General features: G+C 34.9%; 1 protein-coding gene across 10 annotated transcripts in view; it reads right to left on the bottom strand.

Moving 5' to 3' along the window:
• AKAP9 (A-kinase anchoring protein 9) overlaps window positions 1-19,627 on the bottom strand; it is a 156,654-nt gene that overhangs the window by 77,082 nt on the left and 59,945 nt on the right. For 9 of the 10 annotated variants that reach the window (XM_010587275.3, XM_064289974.1, XM_064289970.1 and 6 more), the window contains 5 exons: window positions 12,153-12,512; window positions 10,661-10,885; window positions 9,252-9,392; window positions 8,660-8,763; window positions 5,453-5,658 (listed from right to left, as the gene is read on the bottom strand). In XM_010587275.3, the coding sequence (XP_010585577.1) occupies window positions 5,453-5,658; window positions 8,660-8,763; window positions 9,252-9,392; window positions 10,661-10,885; window positions 12,153-12,512 (1,036 nt within the window). The remainder of the gene's footprint in view (window positions 1-5,452; window positions 5,659-8,659; window positions 8,764-9,251; window positions 9,393-10,660; window positions 10,886-12,152; window positions 12,513-19,627) is intronic. The other variant, XM_064289971.1, reaches the window with a different exon arrangement.

Below are 19,627 nucleotides of genomic sequence, written 5' to 3'. Positions count from 1 at the left end.
AAAGAAAGACCAGGCTTGCTGGCCTGACAGAGACTGGAGAAACCCTGAGAGTATGACCCCTGGAAACTCTTTCAGCTCTGTAATGAAATCACTCCTGAGGTTCACTCTTCAGCCAAAGATTGGACAAACCCATAAAACAAAATGAGACTAAAGGGGCACACCAGCCCAGGGGCAAGGACCAAAAGGCAGGAGCAGACAGGAAAGCTGGTAATAGGGAACCTGAGGTTGAGAAAGGAGAGTGCTTATATGTCATGGGGTTGTTAACTAATATCATAAAAAAATATGTGTACTACCTGTTCAATGAGAAACTAGTTTGTTCTGTAAACCTTCAACTAATGTACAGTAAAAAAAAAAAAAAAACCTGAATGCTCTGATAATAGGGGTTAATTCTTTCTAAATGTTTATGAATTTAAAACGATCCTAGAATTCAAAATGATACAGGCACACTAAGTAGAGTCTGAAGTATATGGCAAAGTTAATAAATCAATGTAGTCTAGAAAATAAATGATATGTTTGAAAAAGCTATGAAAGCAAGAAATATTAATAGCTTTTAGTTGGGGCTTAAAAAATACCTATATTACATAGCATCTTTATCAGAGGCACTAAACACATTCTAGTGACATTTTCTTTCTCATGGGTATAGAGAATAGTTTGAAGCGATGGGAACCCAGGGTTTTACAGTGCAAAAAGTATATAGCCACCCACAAAACCATGGAGAGAGATAAAAAGAGCTGGAAAGCAATCTGGATCCAAGCTGTGAATGATCTTCAATTTTATAATCATTTACTTCATGGATTATGCTAGGTTCATTCCAGGACAGATAACAATATGCTCCTCAGGTTAAAGCATGGTGGATGATAAGAAAGGGTCTCCCCCTGCTCCAATGGACCCTCCGACAATTCCTAGGGCTCCATGTGAACACCAGTGACTCAAGTCTGACCCTTGTACCTGACAGATGAGAAAACTGAACTGAAGCCCTGGAAGAGATTTGTCCTAGGTCAAGGTGAGCTAGAATAAGAAATAAAGGCCAGAGGACTAACCCAGTATTCTTTCTATAGCATCACGCTGCTTCAAAAGGAAGGCAGAGTAAATGAGACTCAGTCCCTGGTCTTCTATGGGAGAGGGGACATTCTAAAACTGAACTACCACAGTGCAGGCCTGGAAAAAAATGTTCTTTCAATAAATCCTGAGGAACTCATTTTATGAACTGGGTCTAATATTCACTCAGGTTCAAGAGATTTCAAAGGGCTCAAAATTTCCCTTCAATTCTGTAAACCAGGTTACTTCTATGAGAAAGCAAACATTAGGAAATCAATTTTTTTTTTTCTTTAAGAGAGGCAACAAGTCCATACATGTTTAAAATCGAAACAAGTTCAGACTCGAAGGCTGAAAATCGATCACAAGTGTTACTTACAACACAAAACTATATATTAAAAACTGAAAAGCAAAAGCTGCTTCATAATCAGATTAAGGTTTATATTTTTTTCTGCTACACTAAATAAGGCATCAGAGAAATATTTTAAAAGTACATTTTAGTTTTTACAATAATGGTTCCATTAAAATATGGACCATCAGAAAAAATTCTTACACATGGAACACAGTGTTAATATTTTAAAGCCAATATTTTAGGTTTATGAGAAAACTGAAAGTTTTATATTATAAATTCTATTAATTTAACATATCCTCTAAGATGCAAAATGGACCTGGTGTCACTTAAATGATATTACAGATCATCTTTATTTTATTAATAAGAGCAGCACATTATTGCTGAACACAAAAACATAGTGTAATTAAAGGGAATGTGCACATGATAACCAATGATGCTAATACTAGTAAAAATCTTATTTCTATTATAATGTTCTATGTATTTCTTAACTATGGACTTAACTTATTCTTCTTGTATCTTAATGTTATTCTTTCAGAATCAGTCCACAGTTAAATATTTAAAAAGCTGTGTTGATTTAAACACACAAATTTAAGTAAAGCATTAAGTGTTGTGACTTCACCTTGCCTTCAATTGGACTCTCAGTGTCTCCCCCTCAGTAGACTATTAATTGCTATAAAGCAGAGAGCAGCTAAAGAGAAATTGCTCAATAAGTGGTTGTAGAATTGAACTGAGAATGTTACTTACAGTTGAAACACTATTACCGGATGTCTTAAAGTAGGGCATAAAAATCTTTCATCTATATTGGAAGAGTTAGATGTAATTATGCAAGAATATGATACAACATGGAAATTATTGAATATCATTAATATCACACACAAGTAAACTTTGATGAAGGTAATTCAAAAGCAGCTGCAGCAGTACATAGGCAGGGAACTGGCAGGAAATTCAAGCCAGACTCAGAAGAGGATATGGAATGAAGGATATCATTGCTGGTATCATATGGGTCATGGCTAGAAGCAGAGAATACCAGAAAGGTATCTACCTGTGTTTTAGTGACGATGCAAAGGCATTCAACTGTGTGGATCATAACAAATTATGGATAACATTGAACAATTCCATAATACTTAACTGTGTTCATGCGGAACCTATACATAGACCAAAAGGCAGTGGTTCGAACAGAACAAGGGGATACTGTATCGTTTAAAATGAGGAAAGATGTGTGTCAGAGTTGTATCATTTCACCATATTTACTCAATCTGTATGCTGAGCAAATAACCTGAGAAGCTGGACTATATGAAGAAGAACGAGGCATCAGGATTGGAGGAAGGTTCATAACACTGTGTACTGTTTGTTGAAAGCGAAGAGGACTTGAAGCACTTACTGATGCAAATCAAAGACCACAGCCTTCAGTATGAGTTACACCTCAACATAAAGAAAACAAAATCCTCACAACTGGACCGATAAGCAACATCATGATAAACAGAGAAAATATCGAAATTGTCAAGGATTTCATTTTATGTGGAAACCCTGGTGGTGTACTGGTTAAGTGCTATCGCTGCTAACCAAAGGGTAGGAAGTTCAAATCTGCCAGGTGCTCCTTAGAAACTCCGTGGGGCAGTTTATAGGGTTGCTATGAGTCGGAATCGACTTGACGGCACTGGGTTTGATTTTTGGTTTCGGTTCATTTTATTTGCATCCACAATCAACACCCATAGAAGCAGCAGTCAAGAAATCAAATGACGTACTACATTTGACAAATCTGCTGCAAAAGACCTCTTTAAAGTGTTAAGAAGCAAAGATGTTACTTTGATGACTAAGGTGCGCCTGCCCCAAGCCATGGTATTTTCAATCGCCTCAAATACACATGAAAGCTGGACAATGAATAAGCGATACCGAAGAAGTGATGCCTTTGAATTTTGGTGTTGACAAAGTATACTGAATATACTATGGACTGATAAAAGAATGAAAAAAATCTGTCTTGGAAGAAGTACAGCCAGAGTGCTCCTTAGAAGTGAGAATGGCGAGACTTTGTGTCATGTACTCTGGACATGTTATAAGGAGGGATCAGTCCCTGGAGAAGGATATTATGCTCAGTAAAGCAGACGGTGAGTGAAAAGGAGGAAGGCCTTCAACTAGATGGACTGCAACAATAGGCTCAAACATAGCAGTGATTGTGAGGATGGCGCAGGAGCAGTCCGTGTTTTGTTGTCTTGTGCACAGGTCACTGTGAGTCAGAACCAACTCGATGGCACCTAACAACAACAACAACAACATGCAAGAATGAGTAGTCCCCTGGTTGCATAATGGTTAAAGCATTCAGCTGGTACCAAAAGGTTGGTGGTTTGTGGGAGAAAGATGTGGCACTCTTTCTGTAAAGACTTACAGCCTTGAAACCCCTATGGGGCAGTTCTACTCTGTCCTCCTGGGTGGCTATGAGTCAGAGTTGATTCAGTGGCAATGGGTTTGGTTTGGCTTTACACAAGAATGTGGGATAATGGATGAGATGTCCTTTTAGGGCATCTCACAGAAAACAAACATAAACACAACGCTCTGTACTTGAGTTACCAATCTATTTCTCTCTATAACTATGGGATCACTGTTCTAAATTGGGTTGCCAAACACTTCAGCAACCACTTTGAGAAATGTCTCAGAGAAACATTTAGCATTTTTTTGTGCTGGTAACAACAACAAAAAAAAACCAAATTGTTTTTTTGTGATCTACAGAACATTTCTCAGAGTGTCTTCTGAATACGGGAATTGTCTAGTCTAATTCCCACTAGAAGAAAGGCAAAATCCTTCCCTAGCTAGTTAAGTGAAATGAGTTTATGAAATAATTGTTTTTTAAAAAGCATAATTTGATAAACATCTTTTGTACTGAGAACAAGAAAATATTACCTTATTCTTCTCAATACATCAAGAGTATACGCAAAAATAAAACAGCTTTTGATTAAGAGCTTAAGTAGGAATGAAACTGATTTGAAAAAATAATTCTACCAAATTTCAAAACAGTAAAATTCTAAAGGAGATTTTTAAAATACTGCATTATTTCAGCTCTTATTTTACTAAAAGCCAGTTTATAAAATTGCTTTTGAACTCAACTGAGGTGTTTTTAAGTGGATTTTACATAAAATTCCAAATCAAGCTTTTTTCTGCACTAAGAAATGTGCTACTGTGCTACTGGCCAACTTGTAAATAAGTATATCTTCTATAAGTGGGATAATTTCTCCTCATTTGTCCACAAGGAACTTGAATGGAATGCTCTTAAAAAGCACATAAATTCTTGGCATTTTAGAAGTCTCTTAACTGGGAAAAGTGCTTAGTTGTTGAACGGTTGTGAACTGTGGGCTTGATCTTCTGACTCAAGAGTCTGGACCCTTTCTCCATCTGACAAAAACTTTTTCCCCTTTAGATTTCTTGATTCCCTCTCCAGTAAGCACAATTAGTGAAAAAACAAAACCTGGAGGTTAGCAATGTGACACTAAAATAAGGGCCCACAAGGTTGGAGGAAGGAAGACAGCTACATCATCTTAGGACCTAACCTCTAGAGCCACACACGTTCTGTCATATTTCAAACAACTTTGCCAGGAAGAAAGGGACCTAGCAGAGGACAGTCCAAAGGTAAGATCAAACCTCATAACCTCATAAAAAAAAAAAAAAAAACCCCTCATAACCATATCAAAAGTATGTAAAACTTGTGTTTCATTCTTAAAAGCTCTTTATTTCTAAACCTTCCATAATTTACAGGGTGGTTTCAGGATGCTGCTAATACCTTAGGGATATTGATAATAGTCCTGAGTGGTCAGGTGGAATTTTTCTTTTATTGGTAGAGAAATGAAACAGCCTTCTGGTTTATACAGGCATATTAGCAACCATGGGTATGTATGATGACAACTCTAAGACACCGACTTGCGAATGCTATACAATAATGGTGTTTTTGAGAAGAGTGCCTCTGATGTATCTGTGTTTGGAAAACACTTCAATCTACTCAATACATTGCAAAATCCCTTAAATTTAGCAAAATTTGTTGAAGATAATGACAGTTTCAACAGTATATAAAACTAGTACCTCCTGTGTGTTCCTCATGGACGCATGACTTCAGAGGTGCTTCCGCCTCTGACCTCCAAATTAGGCTGGCAGATGACTGGCCCTTACTAGATCTATCCAGAATCCCCAGGACATGGCGACCAATTGTTTCTTCAACAGCTGCTGTTGTCTTTACAACTTCTAAGAGGATCTTCAAAAGTCTGTTATTAGCTTTCTGTAGTGCATACCTGTACAGAAACATTTATTAAAATGTTTTAGTCTTTTTAAAGTAAACACTTTGCCTATGTCCCACAAAAAAAAGTACTATATCTGATTTGAAAAATAAAAATATACGATCCTCTAGTAAAATAATATGCAAGAGCACCTACAATGAAGTGCTTATTCTTTTCATTTTTTTAAATAATTACAAAATGATTTGTTTTCTTCTGAAAAATTGTGGTCAGTCAAGGAACTATAACATTAAAAAAAAATGCAGCATTTTACTGACTGGAAAGATATTGAATAAATAAATTTTTAAGCCAGTAGAGTTTCTAGATCAGAAGAAAATGTTAAGGAGGTACAAATTTTAAATTTAAAGAAGGTGGTGGTATACAAACAGATGTAAGTTACTGAGCTAGTAATACTGTTCATGGGTATTCAATATATTATCATATATTATAATTATTCCCCATTGCTGTCAAGTTGATGCCGACTCATAGTGACCCTATAAAAACCCAAACCAAACCCCCTGCCGTCAAGTCGATTTCGACTCATAGCGACCCTATAGGACAGAGTAGAACTGCTCCATAGAGCTTCCAAGGAGCGCCTGGTGGCTTTGAACTGCCGAACTTTTGGTTAGCAGCTGTAGCACTTAACCACTACGCCACCAGGATTTCCAAGTGACCGTATAGGACACAGTAAAATTGCCCCATAGGGTTTCCAAGGAGCAGCTGGTGGATTCGAACTGCCGACCTTTTGATTAGCAGCTGTGGCTCTTAACCACTGTACTGCTGGTGCATATTATATATAATTTTATATATAATTATAATTACATATAATTATATCATATATTATTGATTATATCATTGTATATATATAGATATACATTTTATCTTTAATCTTTTGTCAAACAACATATTTTAAAGTATAATTAAAAAATTCCACCAGAAAAAAAGTGTTATAGTATTTCTACAACTTAATGGCAACGATCTAGATGTCTAAATGACAAAATGTAACCGTAGACCAGCAGAGGCCTGTTTTTAAACAGGTCTATAGTGCAATTTCACTATCTGCCAACATCAACGGGAATATCATGGACTGTTTTCTATTACATCTGCTCCAGTGACAGAAGTTTCTCAAGTTACATACACCATGCTCATTTCAATCAGTAGAAACAATCTCCTGTTTTCATCTAAATGGAATTATGGTTGCTATCTCTTATTAAGACACAAGTAATACATTCTTATTTTTTAAAAATTAGAAAACACTGCTAACCACCCTTAAATATCTCAGCACCCAGAGATAATTATTGTTAACATTTTAATCCTACCCTAGACTTTCCCCCAAACTAGTCTCTTTCATAAATATATACTTTGAAAGAAAAATGGGGTTATGCTAGACAGAGTGTTTTGTAAGCTTTCTTTTTTGCTTAACATGAAAATTTTCCCTATCAAGAAATATATTTCTACAAATGATAATTCAGAAGATTAACTAATCTTCTGAATAACTACATAACTCTCTCTTCCCAACAGCTTAATTCAACAAAGACACTACAGGGGTAAACTTTATATTTCATACATGTAGACAAAATAAGACTTTTATGGTAACAGTCCTTTGCCTAAGCGTTTTCGCTTTCAACTTCATATTGTCAGAGATTAGCAACAATCAGGTTAAAGGATATCAGTTTTCAGATGCACGTGACATACCTATTTTAAGACAAGGTAATAAGTGGAGAGGTTTTCCTTCAGTATTTATCAAGTGAAAGAGACAGTTCTATTTTTGCACCTAGATCAAATTCTCTGCTTACATAAGGATATTAAAAATAAAACTCTAAATAATTTAGTTAATAGGAAGTAAGTCAGGAACTTTATCTTCTTAACTTTTTCTGAAGTTTTGTTCTAGCCCCAAACCCCAGGTCTGGACAATTTGAAAATATTTCTAATTATAAGAAATGAAGGTATTAAAAAAAAAAAAAAAAATATATATATATATATATATGTATGAATACTTATTTTATCAGCACTCAGTAGAAAAATTCCTAAAAATTAAACACTGCACAATTTTTAAAACATACCAATTAGAGATAAACAATATAAAATAAACAATATAAAATAAACAATGTTTATTTTATGTTGCCATGGTAACTCTAATTTTCATACACTGTCTTTCTTGTTTGAGTTCCATACTGACTGTGTTCCATACTGATGATCCAATGGGGAAGCCAAAATCTTAGGGGCCAAATTCCTCCATGCAAGCTGAGGAAGAGGTTAGGAGGACACAAGAGGGTTGACAGTCACAGAAAATTGGAAAAGGAGGAAATTAAGTTAGTAGGAAATTAGTTCTAGTTTAAAATTAAATAAATTAGTTTCATTTGAACAAAACACACTCTAAAATACTGTGTTTAAAGTTTTTAATATTAATATGGGATAACTATTCTCATTTAATATTTTATATTAATCTTTATAAAATCAAAGTAAGGAAAAGTTTTGTTAACATCAGATGATATTTTCCTCTAAAAATCTGGATTAAAAGTTCTCATCTGCTATGCAATAAATGCATGAAAAAAGCTGAATGTGGAAAATTCATATTTATAGTAATTTTTTCCTCAGCATAAACAAACTAGGGGGTAGCTTATACTGAATGTATGTCCATACAGAGAAGGAATACACTTGAAAGTACAAGTGGGTTTTTTAAAAATACACAAAAATAGCATATGAGAACAATAAAATTAAGAAAGGTTCAACGTCCAAGAAATGCCTTACTATTTACTGATTTAAGTACATGATCAATATATCCACTAAAAAATTATTCTAGATACAAAAGATTTTTAAAATTTTCTATTTGTCTACTTTAATGACTAAAACGGATCACCCTTTACATATTATACATATATGAACATGTTTCATACAAAAATTGCAAAGATGTTTAAGACAGTATAAATGTACGAGATCAAAATAAGGACACAAAGTATAATACATCAGAACAACATTTTAATTCACTTTGTAGTGAAAAAGTACACGTTCTGTATACCTTTCATTGGACAGAGTATCAGGAGGCACATCTTCCGGTTTTCTGTCCAATTCCTTTTCTTTAAAGGGCTGTTCCTCAACTTCCCCTTCGTTTTCATTTCCACTCTGTTTAAGTTTGTGTAAAGGTAGAGAGGACAAGACAGAAAGAAAACCTGTCATCTTGGAAATAGCATGTCATTCTTCTATACTGTTACTTGAGGCAAAACAGAAACCTCTGTGCACAAAATAGACTTTGTCTGAAATAATATTTAACTCTATTTTATGAAGAGGTTATCATTATCAAAAAAAGATAAAACACTGTTAGTACACAGATGAAAAAAATGCTAAAGGATTCAAAGGAATGCATGCTACAGTGCTACAATAAAGTTTGTTAGGCTGGTCCTTAGTGCAACAGTTGCCGCTACAGCAATGTGGTATTCAAGTTACTTAAACAGAATGAAAGGCATTTCAACTCCACCTACCTTACATGTAAGCAATCACAAATATGTTAAGCCCAACGCCTATAAAAGATACATCTCACACCAACAACAAAGACAAACAAATCCCACTGCATCGTTGATCCATTGCTCTTAGTGGGCCAAAGTCCATACTACCTGTGTTTGCGTACTGCTGTTGCGCAGCTCACAACACAGCTTCTCTCTTCCAGCTAAAGACAGCTGCTTTAGTGCTTCCAGCTCCTCTAAAAGCACCCTCTCTCTCTCTGAAACCAGGTTTTCATTATCTATTGAGGATCTCTAAATAAGAAAAAAGGTCATGAGAGAATACTGTTTGCGATAGAGGAAAAAAGCAGAATTAGATTTCTTTTAACCCCTTGGGAGTAACAGGCCCCGATTCCATGATTCATATCCCACTGTTGTTGTCAGATGCTGTCAAGTCAGTTCCGACTCACAGCAACCCTACAGGACAGAGTAGAACTGTCCCACAGGGTTTCCAAGGAGCGGTTGGTGGATTTAAACTGCCAAACTTTTGGTTGGCAGCCGAGCTCTTAACCCCTATGCCACCAGGGCTCCAATATCCCATTATAAGGGGTTAAAAGCATATATAAAATTCAATGCAAAATTTGAACCTTAAAAAAAAAAAATTAAGACTAAATATTCAGAAATTTGTACAGCTCATTTTATATTATTTTTACGTGCCAATTTTGCATTGAAATTTTGGAAGTCTGAATTCACAAAATGCAATGAGGAAAAGCAAAGTCAAATTGTCCAAATGATATACTTTATGCACAAGTCTGAATTTTCCCATTAATATATATTAAAAGAATCAATTTTAAGAGTTCTCTATTTCTTTCCTTTTACTTTAGTTTTCAAAATTATATTCAAGAAATTTGTTTTTCAAAGAAATTTTACATAAATATTTCTTGCTTTTCTGCAATGATTTTGTGAGTATAATATATATGGTAATTGTCAAGAATCCAGCTCCCAAATACCAAGGATTTAAATTTAGTCAAGGAAAAGGAATAAGAACGTTACATAAATTTGCATTTTTAAAATTAAGAGAAGACGTTTCCCTGGAGAAAGTTCCAGGAACATATTGCTCCAGAAGATTTCCATTCATGATTAAAAAGATAGATTAAAGAAAGGAAAAGATAAACCTTGGTTTACTGCTGGAGTCACGAAACTATAAATAAATATAGGAAAATTGAATGATATCAACCTCAGTACAAAGCATTCCAAAATTGTCAAAGTGTTTTTGCCAGGTATGGTCAACAGAATGATTTAAAAACAAACAAAATAAAACAAAAAACAGCCTTGTAGGCCCTTTTCAAGTGCCTGAAAAGCAGTTAAATCAAGCGGTAGGAAGACAATGCACTCCAAGGTTGAGTTAGGTGTCCCTAACAAGGCCTAAGGCTACTGTGCTGCTGGAGTCTGTTCCTGATGTTAAATATTTTAGTTTACTCAGATCTTGGCTTTTTTTGACTTTTGACCTTTTTTTTTTTTAAGGCTAAATAAAGAATACTTCTATTTTAATTGGGGGAAAAAAGGGACTATTAGTCCCATACCTGGGCTAATTGCATATTAAGTCTCTTAATCTCTTCTTGTAGTTGTTCCTGGTCTTCTCGCTGTCTCTCCATCTGGCGCATGTGTGCCTGCCTTAACAGCTCTGTTGCCTGTTGATGCTCTTGGTATTGCCTTACAAGTTCCTGCCTCATATCTTCCAACTGTTCTTCATTTAACATCAGCTGTCTAGAGGCATCCAAGTTTGATACCAAAACCTCATCATGGATCTATAACAGTAAAATTAAATAAAAATTCAACCATATTTTCTGAAAATCTGCCCGCATCAATATTTTAAAATAAATATGAAAGCAATTCTACTACTAAGTACCTGATTTTTTATTTCCATTATCAAACTAAAATACAGGTAATTCTAAGAGTTATTTTCTTAATTATAGTTCTAAAATCATATGAAGTTAGTTTATTATCATTATACTGTTATTTTCCAAAAGCAAAATAGCTATGCATCAGTGTTAATTCAGATGTAATTTAATTCTAAGGAAGGAGAATGAAGAAAGATTAAAAATTCCTTCTACTCTTAATGAAGCTGTAACTCCATTATCCCTCTTGATATTTTACGATGGAAAAAAGTATGAATGAAATATTTACATTTTAAAAGTAAATTTATAAAACATGAGAAATTTTACCAGATAATTCATATTATGCAGTTATTATTACAGTACTACAGAGAACTGCTTGAAAAAAAAATTCTCAATAAATTTTATTTGGAAATAAAAGCTTTATATTCCAATTTCTCATACTCATAATGGGTTTCAAGGAGTACTTCCATTCATGAAGAGATACTATTTAAATGAATCACTCTGCCTTAAATAATTGCCGATAAATTAAAGAGGGTTTTCATGAACAGTTCACCAGTTTTGAATTTCATAAAAAAAGTTGACAATTTTATTTGTATATCCCTCTGAACAAGACATAACCTATCAAACAGTATAATACAAAATTTGAATTTAGGTAATTTTAACAGATTTATCACTTCTGTTAAAGGCAGCAACAAAGTTGAAGTATAGACACAGAACAGATCCTCCACTAATGAATAATTAAAGAATAAGCAAATTGGTCTAGAGATAGTAAAATGCTTTAAACTGTTTTCTTAAATAGGTAACCACTTCCTTGCAATATTACTTCTATATTTAATGTAGCAAATCTTTTATTCATAAATATTGCCAAACTCTAGTATAATAAATCCCTAACTGGCAGAAACAAAATCAATATAATTTAAAATGAAATTTTATCATGTATGATGCATACAAGACAAATAAGAATATTATGAACCAGATTTAAAATGTTAATACTAAAATTAAGTCACATATTCATATACCTTACAATTAAGAAAACACAATAATGTGAATCATAAGACCAGATTTAATTTGATACTTTCCTTCTCCTCCACTAAGCAGCTTTACTGCTTGTTATTTCTATAGTGAAGGAAACCACAACTTGTTATAAGTGCTGTATATTCAAAGAAGACATACTTACAGATTCTCCAAATAGAAATGTTTTATCTTTGGAGAACATTTCTTCTGAAACGGTTAGTTCATGATCCTTTGATTCTAGGATTTCATCAAGATTATCACTATTCGATAACAGAATTTGCTTTCCATCTTCTCCTAACTCTCTACTAAGTGGTTTAAATTCTTCTTTAAATGTCACGCCTGTTGTTTCAAAAGTCTGAAAACCATCTTGATCCTGTGATAATTTCACTTCATTTAAAAAGTGCTGTTCATCTTGCTGACAGAGAACATGTGGCTGTTTTGATGGTATGGTATCTCCTTTTTCCCCAGATAGTCTAGACAGTTCAGTCTGTTGAGCAAACGCTATACTCATTGACACAATGACCTCAAAAAAAATAAAACAACAAAAAAGGATTAGATTTATAAACAGCAGCAGGAATTTAAAAAGTAAGTTACTACTCAAAATTACGTGAATTAGAAAAAAAAGCACAGCCTCATACTTTTAAACAAAAAGAAATTCTATGATAAAGTGATATAGTGATAAAGATTCTCTATTTACAATTCAATGTCAAAGTATTTATTTCATTGCCTATCTATTAAAATCAAAATATAACATTTTTTCTTACTACAAAAGCAAATAAATGTTCAGTATAGAAATTAGAAAGAAAAAATAAAAGCCAATATATTGCTCTTATCCAAGAAAAATCACTATTAACACTTTAGTAAATACTCTTCCAAATCTTTCTCTTCTTTACAGATATAAATATGAATAAATACAGACATGAGTTTTTCCCTAAAAAATGTGATCATACTCTAATATTTTAATCTGCTCTCACAGCTTACCTATACAAAACCCATTGCTGTCAAGTCAATTTTGACTCATAACAACCCTACATAGTAACTATCTTTTCCCACCAAGGAATACATTTCTATATAATTTTAACTAAGTTTAAAGCTTCATATTATACAGATGTCTTATAAATTTAAGCAATCAATTCTCTATTGTTGGACATTTCAAATGAGTTCATTCTTACACTATTTTAAACACCAATGTGATTAAATTTTTATAACTATATCATGGTTCATATGTTTTCATATTTCCTTATGGTAAATCTCATGAGGTAGAACACTGGTTTGTATGAGTTGTAAGTACTATTGTACTTTTCAATCTAATCCAGTTTGACTTTCCACTACAACTATAACCCTGAATCCCTCTCTGCTTATTTTACTCCCACGCAGCACAACTACTACTACCCATTGCCATTGAGTTGATTCCGACTCATAGAGACCTTTTAAGACAGAGTAGAATTGCCCAATAGGGTTTCCCAGATTGTAAATCTTTACAGAAACAGACTGCCACCTCTTTCTCCTGCAGAGCAGCTGGTGGGTTCAAACCACTGACCTTTTGGTTAGCAACTGAGTATTTAACCACTGTGCCACCAGGGCTCCTGCATGCAGCACAAGTACCTAGAAACTAAGCAGCAGCCTTGGGTCTGACAAGTCCCTAAGCCTTTGAGAACCAACAACTTTATTTCAAGTCCCATCCCACAAAAAATTTCCAATGGGGAAAGCCTGGATGTCATAAATCCAGGATAAAGCATACCTAGGGTTAGAAACCTTTGTGCCTACTGACCTTAAGCTTTCTCTAACTGTTTTCCCTGTTGGTCTAGGCCATATAACTGGGTTTTTGCTTTAATTTCCTGTCTTGAACCTCATCGGCTTATCTGGGGTCCTGATTCCCACCTAGTTCTTGCTAGCCTCCTTCCTCCCAGATGCTATGTCCTCCAGCTGCTGAATGGAGTCCTGCTTCAATAAAAATAATATTGATGATAACAAAAACAACAATAAATGCAGCATCAAGTAATTTATTAAGCCCTTGTAGCATTTCATTTAATCTTCACTATACTACCAGGCAGGTACTATTATTACAAGATGAGGAAACTGAGGAGGAGAGAAATTAAGTAATTGGATCCCAAAACACACAACAACTAAATGGTGGAAGCTGGAGTTCGAAATTCTGCAGTCTCATCATAAGCTCACCTTCTAAAATGTGATAACATACCATTACCTCCATATCTGAACAAATCTTCCTAGGAATATAAGGATACAACTGACATAAGAGGAATAATTATAATATTAACAGCCAATGAGGAGAAAACTATAATACAGCAAGGTTAGGAACCGTGTCACATATCTAAAAAATGGTAGAGCAGAAATCTGAATCAAAGTGTATAGCGTTCACGTATCTTAAACACTGTGTGTTTTACAGCTTCTGCCCAGAGAATCCTACTATTTACCTCACCTATCAAACTGAACCTCTTAGATGTCTATGCTAGCCCAAACTGAACTGGAATTTGAAATAATGTTCTTGATACTGTCATCTGGAATATATGCCCATTACAGCAAAGAGTCAAAACACAGAGATGAAAAGAATTAGTGAACGAGATGATCAGCTTAACAAAACACACCTTCAGCCTTGTTTAACTAGTGGTCAAGACCTTAAGATGGGGCTTTTGCTTTAACTTACTGTCTTGAACCTGACCTGCTTGTCTCTTTGTCTTTCCACACTAAGAATGCAACATGAAAAGGCAAAAAGATTAAAAATATGAAAGTAAAGGGATATGAAGGGAAGAGTGACGATGTTCAGCCAATAGTAATCAGAGTTCCAGGAGGATATAACAGAGAACAGTGGAAAGGAACTATTTCATGGGATAAAGGCTGAAAATTTTATAGAACTGAGAAAATCCTAAGATTCAAGAAGACCAATGAATCATTAGAAGGAGAAATAAAGAGAATATCAAAAACAAAAAGAAGATCTTTAATGCTTCTAGAGAAAAAAGATGTATTACCTATAAAGGAACAATTAAACTGACAAGTACATCTTTTCAGTAGAAACAAGAGAAGACAGAGAACAGTGGAATGTTATCGTCAAAGTTCTGACATAAAAGCAACTGTCAAACCAGATTTTCAACAAAACTATCTTTCATGAACAAAGGCAACATTTTATTAAATAAAGACAAATAAAAACAGTTTATTCCCAACAGGTCATCAGTAAAAGAACTTCTAAAGGATATTCTTCAAAAAGCAGGGGAAAAAAAAAAAAATCCTAGAAGAAAAGACTGAGATGCAAAAACGATTACAGCATAAAAAAATATTTTTTAGTCAATTTATGTGGATAAATCTAGGTACTGGTGGTATAAAGCAATAACAATTGCATCTAAGTTGTGGGATAACACAAAACAGAGACTTAATGATTCCTGGCAGCATAAAGTAAGCCCACTACAGCCTGTTTCTCTCACTAAATACAACCAAAAGCTCTGAACAAAATACAAAAAGCAACTACCTGACAACTCTGAAAAGTAAACAAAAGTAGGCAGGAGAGAGTCAAAACTTAGAGGAGTGATTTGTATGGGAAAGGTAAAATAGAATTTGTGGTCTGAACCTGAACAGGTGATGGCTGTTTAAAAAAAGTAGATTAGTAGATTAAATCCAAAGCAAGAAGAAAAAAGGAAATAATAAAGGTAACAGTAGCGATCAATAAAAATAAAAACAGAAAGACAAAAAAAATGAAACCAAAAAGCCAGATCCTTGAAAATATCAGAAAATCTGTAAGCCTTCAGTCAGACTAGAAAAAAGTGAGAAAGCAGGGAAAATACTACACAGATATTAAATGATAAGAGTAATATTATAAACGACTCTACACACATAAATTCAACAGCTTAGATGAAATGGACCAATTCCTTGAATGACACAAACTACCAAAGCTCACTAGAAAACAGAAAAACTGAATAAAGTTAAATCTATTAAAGAAACTGAATTCATGGTTTTAAAAAACCTTCCAACAAAGAAAACCCCAGGCCCAAATGGATTCACTGGCAAGAACAACAAAACATTTAAGGATTAAATAATACTAATTCTGTATGTATTCTTCCAGAAAATAGACGAAAAGGAAATATATTTCAACATTCTATGAGGCCAGTACCCTGATATTGAAAGCAAAAATACTAAAAGAAAATAGAAATATGGATAATATTTCTCCAATGTTCAGACATAAACATCCTTGACATGGATACAAACCATAACTAACAACACACAAACTCCAGGAGATAAGCTAGATAACTGGGACCTTCAAAAAATTAAACACTTAACGCTCATCAAAGACTTCACCAAAAGAGTAAAAAGGGAACCTACAGAATAGGAAAAATTTTTGGCTATTACAAACCCAACAAAGGTCTAACCTCCAAATTTACAGGAAAATCCAATACCTCTACAACAAAAAGACAACCTGATTAAAAAATGGGCAAAGGAAATGAACAGAAACTTCACCAAAGAAGACATTCAAGTGGCTAACAGACACATGAGGAAATGCTCTCAATCACTAGTCATTAGAGAAACGCAAATCAAAACCACAAGGACTTACCATCTCACCCCCGGAATTACAGGCATGAATAAAAAAAAAAAGAAAATAACAAATGTTGGAGAGGGTGCACGGAGATTTGAACTCTTATGCACTGCTGGTAGGAATGCAAAATGGTACAACCATTCTGGAAAATAATGTAGTGTTTCCTTAAAATGCTAGAAATAGATATACCATGATTCAGCAATTCCACTCCGAGGTATATATCCTAGAGAAATGAGCTGTCACATGAATAGACATATGCACACCCATGTTGACTGCAGTATTGTTCACAATAGCAAAAACTATGGAAACAACCTAGGTGCCTATCAACAGATGAATGGATAAACAAACTATGGGACATACACACAATGGAGTACTACGCAACAATAAAGAACAATGACGAATCTGTGAAGCATTTCACAACATGGATGAATCTGGAGGGCATTCTGCTGAGTGAAATAAGTCAATCACGAACGACAAACATTGTATAAGACCACTACTGTAAAAACTCATGAAAAGGTTTACACACAAAGAGAAGCAATCTTTGATGGTTATGAGGGAGGGGAAGGAAACACACTAAATAGTGCTAACTTTGGTGAAGGATAAGACAGTACACAATACTGGGGAAGCCAGGACAGCTTGTTCAAGGCAAGGTCATGGAAGCTCCATAGACACATCCAAGCTCCCTGAGGGACTGAATTACTGGGCTGAGGGCTGTGGGGACCATGATCTCTGGGAACATCTAGCTCAACTGGCAAAACATAGTTTATAAAGAAAATGTTCCACATTCTACTTTGGTGAGTAGTGTCTGGGGTCTTAAAAGCTTGTGAGCAGCCATCTAAGATACTCCACTGGCATCACCCTGTCAGGTGCAAGGCAGAATGAAGAAAACCAAAGACACAAGGGGAAGATTAGTCCAAAGAACTAATGTAGCAGAACTACCACAGCGTTCATCAGACTGAGTCCAGTACAACTAGATAGTGCCTGGCTACCACCACTGACTGCTCTGACAGGGGTCACAATAGATGGTTCCGGACAGAGCTGGAGAAAATGTAGAGCAAAATTCTAACTCACAAAAAAACACCACACTTACCATCCTGATAGAGACTAGAATAAAAAAAAGAGAGAGAGACTAGAGAAACCCCAAATATGGCCCCAGACACCCTTTTTACCTCAGTAATGAAGTCACTCCTGAGGTTCACCCTTTGGCTAAAAATTAGATAGGCCCATAAAACAAAACGAGACTAAAGGGGCATACCAGCCCAGGGGCAAGGACTAGAAGCCAGGAGGGGACAGGAAAGCTGGTGACTGGGAGCCCAAGGTCGAGAAGGGAGAGTGTTGTTGACATGTCGTGGGGTTGGTAACCAATGTCACAAAACAATATGTACACTAATTGTTTAATTAGAAGCTGTTTGTTCTGTAAACCTTCATCTAAAGTACAATAATAATAAAAAAAATTCCTTGACAAAATATTAGCAAATCAAATCCAGCAATATATAAAGGGAGGAGAGTATCTCTCCAAAGAGGCATGAGGAAATTTTGGGAGTTATGGAAATGTTTTATATGTTGATTGCACACTGGTTTTAAAACTGTAAACATTTGTTAAAACTCACCAAGTTTTGCACTTATAATTGGTGAATTTTATTATATGCAAATTATATCTCAACAAGCAATAACAAAAAAACCCCCAAAACCAAACCCCATGCTAGGCCACAAAAAAAGCTTTTGAAATTTGAATAATTCATATCATAAAGATCACTTTTTTTTGTATATGTATTTAGATTAGAAATGAATGACTACAATAATTATAAGAACTCCATGGTCTGGAAATTAAAAAAACACACTCAAATCTCTTGTTACTCTCTCCTTTCCCTTCACTCTACTAATAAAACTCCACTTCTGTTTATAATTAATTCTGCCTACTCTGTGGCTGTGTCTGGGTAACCAAACTTAACTAGAGAGGAAAAAAAAAAAAATACAACCAAGACCTCAGTGATAAAAGAAGTCAATTCTACGAAATTTCTTTAGTCCATTCCACTTCACATTCCTTTTCCTAATCAGCACTTTCCTTTCTTTTTAAAATTCCAATACCTCTCTTTCTTTCACATTCTCAGGTGGTGACTTTGCTTCTTACTTCAGTGAGAAAATAGAAGCAGTCAGGAGAGAACTTCCACAAGCTCCAATGACCACATCTAAAAACATACCTGAATCATAAATCAACTATTCTCTGCCTTCCCTCCTTCCTTTTATTTTGGATTAAATTGCCATCCTCCTATCTAATCACCACCGCCCCCACCCCAATGGATTTCACTGGTTCTCACCTACTCAAGAGCACCAGCAACAGCCCCTTCCTTTCCTAAATCAGCAAGTTGCTTCCTTTTCCCCTAGACCATTTCCATTAGCATATAACAAAAATCTACCACTTGACCACCCTACATCATCCTTTAGCTACCAATGTATTTCTCTGCTTCCCTTTTAAGTTAAACTCTTCAAGAGTTTGTCTCCTCATACTTCTCGATTCTCTCAAACTCAGAGTCTGTCTCCACCACTCTAAAAATGTGTTCTTTTAACTCAGCCATGATCCCACGTTGTTAGCCCATGATTAGCCTGCAGTTTGAATCTTTTCTGATCCATTAGAAACAGCTGACATAGTTTTATATGATCTCCTCTAGGTATATTTTTATTACTTGCTTTCTGTAATACAACTCTTTTGGTTCTTCCCCTATCTAATTTGCTGGTCTTTCTTTGTCTTTGTTCCTCCTCATTTCTCTGACATCTAAATATTGGTGTGCTCCAGACTCAGTCTCCAGGCCTCTTCTCTATCTACTGTCACTCCCTAAATCAGTGTTGTTCAACCTTTTTTCACTGAAACCCATAATAAAAAGCCAAACCCAACTGAACACATTTTATATTACATTCCAGAGCAAATACATGTACCTGTATGTGTATACATGTGTGCTCATATAACTGAACCATTCCATTAATATTAAAATCCTGGTCTCAACCCACTAAATTGATTTCATGATTTAAAAATGGGTTAAACTCAGTTTGAAAAACGCTGCCCTATTATTTCCTGCACTTAAATTTCTAATTTCATCCTC

The sequence above is a fragment of the Loxodonta africana genome, chromosome 8 (genome assembly GCF_030014295.1).
Source record: "Loxodonta africana isolate mLoxAfr1 chromosome 8, mLoxAfr1.hap2, whole genome shotgun sequence".
NCBI classification, from domain to species: domain Eukaryota; kingdom Metazoa; phylum Chordata; class Mammalia; order Proboscidea; family Elephantidae; genus Loxodonta; species Loxodonta africana.
This window is presented reverse-complemented; position numbering and strand designations above follow the sequence as displayed.